Raw genomic sequence first — 14,353 nt, forward strand, 5'->3', positions numbered from 1 at the left:
AAGGGTAGTCTCAGGGTGGTTCACTGGGTTGAGTACCACAGGTAGGCCCAGTCTTGAACGTAGCGACCAGGGTTCGAATCCTGCCCGTGGTCCTTTGCTGCATGTCTTCCCCTCTACCTCCCATACCTTCCTGTCTTATTCCCTCTGCAATAAAAAGGATAAAATCTTCATCTTAAATCTTGTCTTAAATGCACAATGTTTTAAAAAACGTGGGATAAGATTTAAATATTCTCTATTTTGCCCTCTATGGGTTAAACACATGTTGTTGCATGACTAACCGGTTATTAGCCGTTTTAGGTTACCAGGTTAGTCAATCAAAATCTGGCTACAATGTATGTTGACAGTGGGCGGGACTAGCTCAATCAGTTACATTAACAAGATAGTTGCACACACAACCACACACACTATATGTTTGGATTGTAGACAGACCTCACCGAACCGTCCCATTGTAAAACATGCAGTGCTGCTTTTCCCTCTTGGCTTGAGAAGGCAGGTCAAACAAGTCTGTTTTATTTTTATATGACTTTATAGTCCCAGGTCACAGCCTCAAAGGTGTTCACAGGCCCACATTATGACAACCCCTAACCCTAAAACCCTCTTAGAGCAAAGAAACACAAGAAAATAAAACCTGGAACCACTTATGAAGAATACTAGTTTATATGACCTCTCTGCATAACTCACCTTTTTTTTTTTTTTTTTTTACCCGTTTACCGTTAAACTACACATTGTAAATGCTTTTTCCATGGTGTTCCAGGAGTGCGAGGAATTCTGGAGATTCTGCATGTTCATTGTTGTGACCTCAGGGACGGGTTCCTAACGCGATGCTGTGTCTTGTTGGTTTTCCCAGGCATCATCAGGAGGAACTCCCTGGGCGGCAGCAGCAGCAGCAGCTCGCAGGACAAACCGAGCAAAGGGGTGACCTTCTCCACGGACCTCAGTAGAATGGTGAGAGAACCTCCATGTTCCTGATGTCAGACGCTATGCTCCTTACATTGATCGCCAGGGAAACATACAGATACTACAGCCTCATCAAAATACAACGGGCTAATTCTTTAGTGGTCAAAATACGTATAGAAATGGAGCAAGAACTGGTATCAAGTGGAATAATTAAATAATAATTAAATAAATCTTTAATAGTACTAATTATATTTTCCATAGGAGACATTTTTCACTGGTTTTCACTTTTCACAGGGCTAAGTGGAAATATTTACATGATGCGTTTTTTCTCCCCTCCTTCCCCAGTAAGAACCTTCAGCCCAGCAAGGGTTCACATCCGGACTACCTCATCCGAGTAATGACTGCAGCGGTCAAACAGATCCTTACGCTCATTCTCAATCGGTTCACTGACACCAGAAAGTGATTCCTGTCATTTCTGAAGACAATACAAGTCCTCACACATAAGGCACTGTCAACAGGCATTCATCTCCACAATCTCTACATCTTATTGACACAGGAACCAAAGCACCTAGATTGGGACCGGTGAATTCATTGCAAAGTTGGCTATCAACTACCTACTAATCTATTCACGTGGTTATCTCAAGACTTGGACCAAACCAAAAAACAAAGGAGAGCTGATCTCGTGTGAATTTGCTTTAAACAGATTGCTGAACCGTGTGTTCAATTCCACGTTAGTGTTTTGTGAATATGGAGGGATCAAAGCTTCTGTATTAAGCCAACTCGATTTATTTTTTATTTCTTCTCCTTGTTTCTGTCTCACTGCCGTTGTCCCCTGCTGACGTTTGACTGACCTTGGTAAAGGTTTAGGATAATGAGAGGCAATGTGCTGCAGTCTATTTATGAAAAAGTGCTTTCTGAGTGTGGCCTCTGTGGACGACAATATTATTTGTATAGTAAATGCCTTCCTATTACTGAAGAGATTGTACATTTCAGGCTAATTAGATGTTGATCACATGTATTTCGAAAAGCTTTATCATGCATTACCTAGTCTAAAAGGTATTTGTGGGGATATTTTATCAAGCACAAGGGGTTCAGGATATTGAGGCTTAGCTAGGATTCTGAAATATGTACTCGCAGCAGACTTCTGTTAAGAAGTCTTGGGAGACTTCTGATCTTGTGAGTTCCCATTGTGTTCCTCTGAGGATTAGGATGTGATCTGTTGAGCGCGTCAACACCCAATCGAGATGCTGAAAATCAGCACCCTGAAAGTGTGCTTAACCGTGTGACTTTCATCGGTTATCCTTCACCTAGATTAACAGAGAACATTGTATAGCTGTTAGATAAAATAGAACAAGTTAAATGGCAATAAAAAAAAGTGGACTTTTAATGAATAGCGATGGAACAAATGTTTTTGTTTTTATTTTATTTGGGATTTGACCGCTGGCCTTCCCTTTTGTAATGTGTATTTTTGCATTATTTAAAATATTTTTAGCTTATAGCTTATGAGGAAACTAAAGATCTTTTCAAATATATATTTCTTGCGTAAGCAAAATCAACTGACTTGTTGCCTGATAGATTAAGCACCTTCCGCACTTTAGTCCTTTATATTTGCTCTTATACGTGTACAATAACGTGTAAAATAATATCGGACAACAAATGTGTTCTGGTTCGTTTAATCTTTTTCCTCTTGGGGTGTCTTTTCTTCACAGAGAACTCAATTATATTATTCCAAATGGATGAAACAAAATGTTGTGTATACTTCCACTATATGAACTGCAATCCCAAGGTTAAAGTTTGCTAGTATTTTGTTGTATATAGAGATCTTTAAAAGCTGTGAACCTCTAGCCGTTGCCTTAGTTACATGAAACACTCCCCTCCCTCCAGATCTGTTTTAAGATTTCCGTAATATATTCAAAGAGAACCTAATGCATCTCTACATTTTAAATGTAAATATTGAATTGTATTACTCTTTAATGCTGCTGTCCTTTCAGGCTGAATCTGTGCCTTTCTTTTTGCGATGTCTTATTTTATATCGTAACCCATAACATTTTGGAGGCTGGATCAAGCTCCATGAATTATATTTTGAGAAATTGAATAAATGTTATTGCAATTACTGTCTTGTTTGTTTTTATCTTGAAATTCATGATTTTGTCATGGGGTGTCTCAAGGTGGCATTTTTATCGGATACGATAATAAGGTTGTAAAATATTAATTCCAGCAATTCCACATTACTAATGTAAATCAAAAACAAACATGGAATGAACTGGTATACTAAACAGAACCGATTGACGCATCCCTGGGGCCGCTTTGAGGCCCCAGGCATTTTATTTCATCTGCTTCACTAATATCGCAGAAGATCAATGAATGACTTATGTTTTTTGATCTCAGGTCTTTGCTTTAGTGTACTTTGAGTTGCGTAACGCAGCAGTTACTTTCAGAAGGTGATGACGAGGTTCATCATTAGGCTCAGTCATTTCATGATTAGACACATTTAATCGAACACATTAATCAATCAACATACCACCGGTGGATTCAGTTTGGCAACATAACACCGCAACACCCTATACAATAAGGATAGAAAAGTCCGCAAGCGCCTCAGAAATGCCAGTCGGGGGATACAGTGCAGTTATGTCCATAACATTGCTCTTCCTCAGGTTCAGCTGCAGCTGAGATCCGAGGGACCGCGGTTTGGGGGGGGGGGGAGGGAAGCGATGCTCAGTTTGCTCCGGTCTTGGGTTCCCTCAGTCTTGCAAGATTGGCCTCTTGATCTAAATCATCCATGATCCGCTCCTGGGACACCGAGTAAAACGTGTAGCCGTCTAGAACACCAAGTTAAGGTCAATGCATTGAAGTGACACACGGAGCTGACACGTTTTAAACCACGATTAGACAACTCGATTGCGCATGGCAGTAATCGACATGCATGCAACATGAACACTCAACCCTTTAATAACCCATTTGCCACCTCGAACATGAACCGGCACGTATAATGACAGAATAAACACCTTAAGCTGAGCTACCTGCGACACAGTTACATGATTAACCTTGTTGAGCAGGAAGGATACAGATGCCCACTACCAGGGCTCCGATGGTCAGTCCTGTCAGCACGTTCCGCGTCCGGAGCGTCCCCACCTTCTTCTTCCATTGCTGGAGCTCCACTTGTCTGATGAAGTGTATGTGCTCGTTGGAAAGCTCATCCTTCATGGGGTCTATCCTGGTCGCATAAGGCGCTGAAGACTCTTTCGGTGTCTTGTCAGCCATTTTCGGACATGGAGTGCAAGGTTGGTTCCTATCGTTTGATAGTGTAACCATCTTCCGCTGCATTTCAAACAAAACAATGGGTGTAATCCGCACAGCGAGGATCTGATCTGTTAATCCGGATGGTTTAAAGATCTAGTTGATTTCGTAAGGAACAGGTACCCAGAAGGCATTGCGCGTGGTTGAAATACGTCTGTGCACCCCTTTTATAAGTCCCCAGACAAATTTGGTTCCTGTAATATATCCGTTAAAAATGGTTCAATGTCGCCACCATCAGGACAATTAGCGTGTCTGCTCCGACTTAGTTTAATTACTTTTGTTTCATTGGCGCATATTATAAACGCTGAACCAAAATTGTGCGACTGTACGATAATCCTGGTTTGTATTGCTTTTACTAACGAGAAGTTTTCTGTCGCAATGGCGAAGAGGTTCCTGTGCTCCCCGGGGCCGACGCATCGTCTTCAGTTCGGGAGCGCCTCTCTGGACCTCCTCTCAGAGACGCTCATCAGTCTGAACCACAGGAACAAAGACGAGCTGGACCACCTAGAACCGTGCAGCGGGTACTTTAAACACACAGCACTAATAGGTAAGAATTTCTTTACTTTATTAGGTATGTGTACAATTGTGTGTACAATTTCATATACATAAATAAACACAAAAATAATAATAGAAATAAAAAGGGTTAGTTATTATTATTAATAATAATAATTTTGAAAAAAGATGAAAAAATTATATATATACCTGCAGTATATTGAAAGGTTATACTAAAATATGATGTAGAATAAGTGCACGTCGGGGTCGGGGAAGAGCTTGTATTCAAGTCCAGCCCTCCGGCTCCACATAGTAGTCTATGGGTCCACTACACAACACATCCACGGTTAAATTGCCCATTTTCTCATCCAAAAGCAAACGTTGTTGTTATTCATGCTTCGTATCAGTTATTTCTTTCCAGAGCAACCAAGGGGAAATTCAATTTGAAGTTTGTGCACTCAAACTTTAAGCAAACAGGCTTGCTATTGCATAACTATTCAATTCAGATTCAAGCCATGAACACCCCCAGCCCCAAATCTCAGGATTGAATTGTATCGCATATCATTATAAATATGAATTACCATCATAAGTTTATCATTCGTTTGTCTGCCCTCACTGAACAAGTCCTTATTGTTATTTATTTCCCATTCAGTGGACTACATATTCATAATTCTTCCTGTACCAGCCAGTTTATTTTCACTCTGTGCTCCTCAGAATGCATCTTCCAGATGACCCAGGAGCTGAGACTTGATCCTCTGGTTGGATACTGTGCCATTGAAATACTTGAAAGGTAAGGTTTCACCACCGCCAGGTTAAAGGTTACATATTTTGCCACCAGGTGTGACTGTGATTAGCCGTTACAAGACGTTTTTTAAATCTGCCTCTTCTGACATCACAAGTGGGCGTGTCCACCTAGATGTACGCTGGATAGATCAGTCTACCAGCCTATCCAGTGGACTGTAGCAAACGTTGCTCATCTATCCGTCATACGTCTAGGTCGCCACGCCCCCTTGTGATGTCAGAAGAGGCCGAAGACGCTTTCAAAATGGCTTTTAACGGCTAATCACACTCACGTATAATATGTGGTGATGGTATAATATGTGGTGGTGGTATAATATTTGGTGGGGGTATAATATGTGGTGGTGGTATAATATGTCACCTTTAAGCCATCGTCGTCATGATGAATCATCATCATCGACTGACCCTGATTCAAACGACATGGTTTGAATGAATGCTTTACAAACCAACCATGTCCATAGGTTCATGGTGAAGCATCTTAAAGACACGTTCACCGCAAACACTCCCTGCGGTGCTGTACCTGGTCCGCCCAGCAACTGCCAGGACCTGGTGTTTGAGAAGCTGAAAGAGAAATTCACCCTCACAGTCTTCTCCTGTGTACAGATTGCGAGCAAACTGTGGTTGCACATTGATGTAAGTTTTGCTCACAAAACCTTGCCTCATATCACTCCTATGATCCATCAACTTCAAAGGTCATTTTCTCCAGAAGAATTTTCTTCAAAGTAGAATAAACCGGATAATCTTTTTCAAAATGTTGTTTTTTGGGGCATTCTTTCGGAAAGATTGTTGACAACAACCAGGCGGTACAGTTCCTTCACTCGATGGGCCACACAGTTTCCAAGAAGGCTCTCATGGAATCTGAACTCCAGATACTCAAAGGTCTCGACTTCAAGCTGGATGTTCCCAACCCTCTAACATATGTTGAAATACTGCTAGAGGTACTTGGTAAGTCATCCAAACCCAAAATCTCTTCCATAGTTGTTTTCTTTTTCTTTTTTTACCAGACCGCAACAACCTAAAACTCACATTTCGTCCATTTAATAATCATTGACTAAAACATTGGCACTGTTTCTCTCCTGTAGGACACAATGAGCCGTCAACGCCCATGGAACAGCTATATGGTCTTTGTGGCCATGTACTCCGGTTCGTCAGTCTCCAGAGGACGGCCATCTATGAGTCTCTGCTCAAGGTCACCACGCAGTGCTTCAGCCCATCCCCAGAACAGAGGTGACCCCAGTGTCCTGGTTACCCATCTTGTTGGATGCTTGAGGGGGAAAATGTAAACATACACTATACGGATTGTGTGCATATTTGTCGGTTGACTTTGTCTTCTGCTGAGTTTCGTGAAGGTCCGATTGAATAGCAGTAATTTTAACAGCAGTATTTTTAATGATACTCTAATCATTCCCCTTGTGACTCAAATAACACATTTGTTCCCAGAGAGAAGTTCTTGACGGTGACTGAAGACTGCATGTTACTTGGTGTTGGGGTTATCACGGTGGCTGCAGTCATTTGGAACAGTAACCAATGGGAACAGGTGAGCCGTGTGAGAATTTCTATTACTCTCACACAGTTAGCAATTCAAACCATAATTATCGCATATTTCCTTTCAAAGAAAGCAACATGTAGAAGCCGGGGAAAATTGTATGATAATACTAATAAGGTTTGTGATGGTTTCTATTTTTTGGTATTGTTTTGCCGTAAATGTTTCTAATGTTGACTCTTGTTATTGTGGGATTGCAGTGTGAGAGAGAGATGGGTCACATGGTTATTGGCGGTGACACTCGTGATTATTACGAACCTGTTCACCTGTGTGCGAGGAAGAGGAGCATTTTATTAATTCATCTTGATCGCTGTGATTATTTTTATAGTACTTTGTGCACGTTCTAATAGGTCGATACTTTTCATTCATAAATGTTACCTAAATTATCTTTTGTATCTCATCTAATCTCTTTTGGAAGCGCATTAGAGAAGCAACCAGGACGGACCTCACCCTAACCCTGACTTTAATTTTGCTTCCTGTCGTTGCTACACAGCCTATTGCATTTTCAGCTCATGTGTACTCTTGCTCCATGCATGAAATGAAAGCAAAACATGTGAAAGCTATCATTTACTTAGGTACCAGAACGTTCAAACTAGCATATAAAGTAGGGAGTAGAGATGCATTACATGAATACATTGATGGCTTTGCTGTTGTATAGTGAATATGCTATATATCCTATGTACATACATTTTTAAACATTGTAGTACTGGAGTGTGAACCAGGCTATGCTGTCTGCATGTGTGGCACTGTGCATTAAAAGACAGAGGCACACATGCGTTGTGCATTGTGTTAACCCTTTGGTCTTCGTGGCTGTCAGGTGGTGGAGGACCTGAGTCACATCACTGGGATCTCTCAGAGGAGCATCTGGGATTTCTCTCAAGTGACCCTGGAACAATTAACCAAAACCAGCTCTCCCGTTTTATCACCCTGATCTGTTACACATACACACACTCCCACACGCCTGCACACATGCACACACACCTACACACGCACAGACACCTACACAAACCCACATCCACAATATTTCTGTTCTTATTCAACAGCAAGCGTTGTTTTTGTTTTTTTACTCATTCAATTACAGAGCAGGTTATATTGTTTGCACCTGCCCAGACATCAGGGAGCCAGACAAAAAGTCTTGACTAATGAACTAATTACACATTTGTATTAAGGGCCCTCGAGTCTGTGAAATAACATATACCTAAGTGTTTTATGAATAGTACTGTTTAACGATTGAAGTAATTAATATAAACGGCATCCTCATAAACATTTAGTGCAATTTCATTTAAAGTTTAGACATTTTCAGTTTCAACCTGCGATCAGCAATTTCTGTTTGCCTTACATTGGTTTGATGGAGTCTCATGGTTCTCATGTATTAGTTTGACTACTTACTTGCCATGCATGAGAACCATGATACTCAATCAAAACACAATTTAATCAAAACAAAGTGGGCTGAGCTAAAATTGCAGATTGCAGCTTTTAAACCCAACTTCATGTTGCGCTGATGTAACCAAAAAACCTACAGGTTTCAGCTGCAGCAAATAGATCTAAGAGGAAGATTGTAAAATGTATACAAGAACATTTGAATAAATACAAATGAGTCAAAATAGATGTATAATGCGTCTCTCCAAGCACTTCTTTGCGGCACCAGATTGCAATTTGGTATGTGTACGCATGTGGCCCTCGTGAGACGAATGGTGAATTTAATTAGACACGCTGTCTCGTGGGGTTAGGTCATAAGGCTCGTCATTTAATAATCTAAAAACAATTGAGCTCGACTTTGGAGTAACGGCGCCGTTGACTTTGCGGAGGAAGCGTCGGCTCACGTCAGACACGGAAGAGCATTACCGCTTATACTTGTGTGATCGAGGAAGTCGATTTGGGAATAGAGTCAATGATTTGAAGATGATAAATTCTTTGGGTTTGTCAATCAATGTATTACTGTTATTAAACAAAATGTCCATGTGCTGGACGCCAGCAACATGAGAGGACTTGTTAGAAGGCGGTTGATCTTATAATCTAAAAACAATCACATGGATCAGAGGGATCCGTGTCTCCTTGATTGGCGTGAGCTTTGCTCAGTCTCCCCCAAAGCTCAAATAACCCAAATGGCCACTAGGTGGATAAAGTCAACAAAGAGCCACTTTTCACAAACGATTTACATCTGTCATTAAAAATTCAAACCATATGCTTCCTGGTTCTGACCGGAAAAGACCTATTTCCCCATTGAACCATTACCTCTATCATCAAACTACATATTGTCTTGCCCTGATATCGCGGCAACCTAGGCTCTGAAAAGCATTTCATGTCCATACTATCACAATCTCTACTTATGATATGAATATTTTTATAACGCAGTAAGATGTCGATTGATGTGACTACTTTTGAAAGGATCAATGTAATGCTATATTATAATTAAACATTATTTGAGTTAAAAATGAAAGAAGCAGTGAGTCATTTATTACTTATTAACCAAAGTGCTATTGATGACGATAATGAATAAATAACACCAGTCATTTGTGCAAATGATTAGTATATATATATATTAGATATATCTAATATGAGCATGTCATAAGGAACGTTGTTACCTTATCTTAAATGCAATGTATATATTGCATTTAAGATAAGGTAACAACGTTCCTTATGACATGCTCATTCTCACTGTGTTCCTTGAAATGTGCTATGAACCCATGTAAATCTTGGGAGAGCTGTGTGTGTGTGTGTGTGTGTGTGTGTGTGTGTGTGTGTGTGTGTGTGTGTGTGTGTGTGTGTGTGTGTGTGTGTGTGTGAGTGCATTTGCGTTTGCACTGCTTGCTTCAGAATGAAGTGTGAGAACGTGCAAATCTGTCACTTAAAAAACCATCAACTGAAACACTTGATCTGCTCTGCCTTAGCAGAATCATCCATGCGTTAATTCCTGCGTTAATGTCACTCTCCGAGCAAAGAAACCGGAAAGAATATCAAGAAATCATTGTAATGGTTGTCAGATTTTGCAGCTAAAAGTTAAAGTTGCTTGGCTACCAAATGTACCACTCCTTGATTTTAAAAGTTAGACAGCACCCCCTAACATTTTGGAATGTACCTGTTACAAACCTCAGAGTGAAGTCCTCCAGGTGCATTTCTAGATTCCCATTTGTGCCCACGATTTCACTGCAGACAGGTGTGTACCTAAAGAGGCGAGCAATAGAAGCGAGAGTTTGTTAAACCGTTCAGTCCATCTCTGGAGTGGATACTAATGCCCAGTGTCGGGCCCTCTTAAGCTAGTCGCTTCACTATTTTCACTCAAAGAGCAGCCCTTGTCATTATGTGACACTGGGGCTTCACTTCTTATTTGTTTAACCTGAGTGGATCCTCATCTGACTCCATGTCTTCAGGCGGTCGTGGTGAACGAAGCGCAGACCGCCTGAACACTGACAAGGCGTCGGCAGCGGGGATTGAGGAGAGAGTGAGCCTCATTGTGGCAGATCCCACGACGATCTCTGCTGTCCTCGTCAGTCGACTCCCCCGCCAGCCTGCAGGTAAAAAAAAGGACACGATTCCGAAACGTCAGCACATCAGACATGATGCAGGCATATCGCGTAACGCCTAGAGAAGGACACCTAGAACAGGGAACGAGGGACTAAATGTACAAAATAACCTTCACACATAAAAAAAATAAATACTTTTCTTAATTCGATTCTGCGCAAGATCTCGGCCCTTTCCTAGCTCTCTGAGTCTCAACCACCAGGGGACATGGTGGGACAGTGATGCGCGGCGACTGCCGGTCCAGCCTCTGCCTCCCCTGTTTAGCGTCGTCTACGGCTCCCCCCTGCCCGCCAGCTCAGGGAGACGTATCCGCTTGGTGGGGGATGTCCCAGCTCCTTTTATTGGGTCTTTGGGGTAACCAGGGAGCTTGGTGGACAACGAGCCAGCTGTGTATACGCCGGTCGCAGGTGTGAGGCTGTGCAGGGATGTTGGACTCGGCAGTCCTGGCGGAGTGTCTAAACTGTAAGACTACAGACTGCAGAGAGGGGTTTTCGAGGGCTTAGGATGGTGGAACGTGAGCCGGTCCAACCCATAGAACTCTTTAAAAGCTCTCTCCACCTTCCATTTTGCCACGTGAGCCATGAGTCATCATTCTCCTCATCCTCCTCACATTCTTCTGGTTTATTGGCTGTTGCTGTTGTGGGCCTTACGAAACATTTTGTGACACAGCCCAAACGGGTGCTCTCTGAGGACCGGCTGGCAAAGCCCTCAAGGCTGTGTCCACGGGTGGGTCACGCTTGCAGATTACGGTGTCCACGCCAGGCGATAGGGCTGCTGTCACCGGAGAGGGAGGAGTAATCCGCCCGGTATCTGCCCTGGCTGCTCACACCGTGGCGCTCCGTTATCTTGCTGTCAATTGAAAAGCCCTTCAAGGGATCAGATATCAGCCACCGGCCATCCACAACCCCGTCTCCAATCTTCATCCGTCATCTCTGATGGCCGGCCCGGCTGAGGAGCCAGCCGTCAACAGCGTGTGTGTGGAGCGTTTAGAGTTCAGAGGTCCGGCAGGGGGGTGATGGGTGAAGGCTGAAGGCTTACCCTGTGGATGCCAGGCCATCAATGTTTGTTTTTGCTGCTCTGGCTCCGTCTATTCTTGTTCTTGTCCTTCGATGAGTCATGCAGTTGTGTCAGTTTGTTTGTCTCGCCACGGGCGGCTGACTGCACAGGGCCTGCTCTGTCTTTTTGTTCCACGAAGCCGTTCCTGCAGAACGCTTGATTACTTAAGAAGGCAGAGGGGCCGACTTGCTGATAAGAAAGTCAAACACATCGTTGTGACTCATGCAAGAACAACCGGGAATTATATTTAATACATTGTCTGTGTTTGATGAAGAGTCGCATTTTCAAAGTAAATTTTACCAACTGTATTATTTAAAACCAAATAATTTGGCCTCCTTTTTTGACTGGGAATCGAAAATGAATCATTGTTAGATTGGAGCTTTTTGGTGATTTTTTAAAAAATGTTGGGGGTTGTTGTTTACTAGTTATGGTTTTAGCTGTGTCATTCAAACGTTACCTGGAGTGTAGTTTACTTTTTGTTTATTCTGTTGGAGTGAAGCCTTTGTGTGATGTTGTGTTCAAGTGCACCCAATATTTTATGCACTCAATCGATCAGCTCTTTTGAAAATTGAAGCAAACAGAACAAATGTTGCTGGCTAGTGCCTGTTGTTGTTTAGAAAAGAAAATCACCTTCCACTTAGACTGACAATCCAACTAGAATGAGTTCTGGAAAATGTATGCTGGGAGGTTCGGAGTGGTTGGTTATGCTGGGAGTTCTTCAAGTCTGTTGCAGCTCTGTGTTCTCCTTCCAGGTGATGTTGTGGATTGGAGCCATTGTGTTTCTGCCTGAACTCCTCGTCTCAGCTGAGGAACTCTGCAGGTGACAAACCAGTTGCAGTCGTAATTCGAGGGTAAAAGTGCATTCGGCAAACAACAACTCAAAACAAAATATTGTCATCGCAGACATGACTCGGTGATTTCAGGGTTACCTTTAACACCTTTTGAGGTCATTTCAACACTTGTCACTCCCTGTGCTCTCGTTCTGCTACTAGTGAGGAGGACGACACCGCTGAAGGTGTTTGCAAACAACGCCGGTGTCCTGTGTCAAACTGGAGTCTTCCATTTTCTCTCCATCCTGGCACGATGGGAAACCGGTGTTGCATTGTCTGTAACTGTAATATGATCAAAAGTTTGTTGCGGGCGTTCCTGATACAGGATAATCACGGCCAATCTCCCTGCTCACAAGCTTCTTTTGACAATGGATGTTGTTTTTATCCCAGCGCCAAGGCACCCGGAACGGTGATAAGGATACAGTAGCGCACAGTATGGCAGGACAGGGTGGTCGGCGGTTTATTTAAAAACACACATAGTGTTGGTGTTGGGTTGCACTTGACGGGGGGCCATTTGAGACCCACCCATCCACTCAAAATAGCCCCGCTGGAGAGCCGGCTGACTTAACAGCCCTAAACATAACAGAGGGCTTCTGTTACGGCCTGGAGACCTAAGCAATGAGAAACGTCAACGAAACGTAACTCTACCTCCATGTTAGTATTTTTTGCGTTCGCCAATTCTAGATGTCACCGTATCATAATCCAAACTGTATAACGGTGTCAGTTGCACACACAAAGAAAAAAAACAGATCTGTTCGGAATGCTTTAGATTGACATGTATGCTCAATGATATACACATTTTTGTCTGCCACGGAATAATGAGCGGATGTGAAACCATGCCGATGATGTCTTGGTCTAAAGCAATGACCTCTGGCGTGGATATCTCATGCCAGAGCACCATGTGCGCCAGGGTGCGGCGGGATTTCAACCCGTGTTCACCCAGCCTCATATACTTCCAGACTTCGATTGGTGTAGAGTAGATAATAATGAAGCTTGAGCAGTTTGCATGTAAATGCAAATTATGATGTTTTATGGTGGGATAAACTGTGAATACTTCCTGGGCCCATTTAGCTGTTTGCAGTCTCTCTGGTAACACTACAGACTCTCTAAGGAGTTCATCTGTTTACGGCTGGTTTATCAAATGAGCAAGTCAGCTTTCGCCTCTTTTGGGATGTGTCTTTTGTCTCTCCCTGGCAACTGGTTGCTATGCAGTTTCTGTTTCCATGTGAGGGTTAGAGTTGAATGACCTTTCAATTGGTTTTTCGATGCACTTGCTGTTTGCTTCAGCATATCTCTGTATGCTCAAGCAGATCTCTGTGAGGATGTTAGGGGGGAAAGGGAACAGGGCGACAATGTGTTTAAACATCAAGGCTGGACAGCAGAGGGATGTTGAGCCCGGCTTTGCACAATGGAGTAAAGCGTGTGTGTGTGCGTGCCACTGTATTGTAGTACGATAGCTGCCAAGGCTTTGGTAGATTAGCAGAATATGTCACTCCGCCTCCTGCTGATAGTCTATCCTCTCTCCACCCTCCACCTCCTCCTGTCAGTCTGTCCTCCCTCCAGCCTCCACCTCCTACTGCCAGTCTATTCTCGCTCCACCTCCTGCTGTCAGTCTATCCTCACTCAACCCTCCATCTCCTTCTGCCAGTCCAACTGCTAAGCCAGTCCATCAAAGTCGGTTAGCTAGCTCGGCCTGTGAGCGAGGAAAGAGGAAAAGGCGGGAAGAACTTGCTCACCTGCTAACACGTCGAACAGAAAACGCCCCCCTGGAGGACGTTTGGGGGTATTGCACAAGTCCCGTGTTTGCACCATGGGTGTGTATTTTGGTTTAATTACAGTGGGGGAGCTAACTGACGCTCTGTTCGCAAACAAAGGTATTGGCTGTTGTTTATTTATCATTTGGACTTGTTGTAGTGGA

General features: G+C 43.0%; 3 protein-coding genes across 4 annotated transcripts in view; 2 read left to right on the plus strand and 1 right to left on the minus strand.

Moving 5' to 3' along the window:
- Nucleotides 1-3,604, plus strand: part of wnk4a (WNK lysine deficient protein kinase 4a) — a 41,520-nt gene extending 37,916 nt beyond the window's left edge. For both annotated transcript variants that reach the window (XM_079756291.1, XM_079756292.1), the window contains exons 20-21: nucleotides 848-945; nucleotides 1,243-3,604. In XM_079756291.1, the coding sequence (XP_079612417.1) occupies nucleotides 848-945; nucleotides 1,243-1,245 (101 nt within the window). In that variant the 3' untranslated portion in view covers nucleotides 1,246-3,604. The remainder of the gene's footprint in view (nucleotides 1-847; nucleotides 946-1,242) is intronic.
- Nucleotides 1-14,353, minus strand: part of twnk (twinkle mtDNA helicase) — a 161,369-nt gene that overhangs the window by 134,390 nt on the left and 12,626 nt on the right. The gene's annotated exons all lie outside the window — the stretch shown is intronic.
- cntd1 (cyclin N-terminal domain containing 1) lies at nucleotides 4,573-7,958 on the plus strand (the record flags this gene model as incomplete). Its single annotated transcript, XM_079756303.1, has 7 exons — nucleotides 4,573-4,741; nucleotides 5,401-5,476; nucleotides 5,946-6,117; nucleotides 6,267-6,429; nucleotides 6,567-6,711; nucleotides 6,925-7,021; nucleotides 7,845-7,958. 7 exons carry the CDS (start codon nucleotides 4,573-4,575, stop codon nucleotides 7,956-7,958), a joined length of 936 nt encoding a protein of 311 aa, XP_079612429.1.

The sequence above is a fragment of the Pollachius pollachius genome, assembly GCF_949987615.1.
Source record: "Pollachius pollachius genome assembly, chromosome: 19".
Lineage (NCBI taxonomy): Eukaryota > Metazoa > Chordata > Actinopteri > Gadiformes > Gadidae > Pollachius > Pollachius pollachius.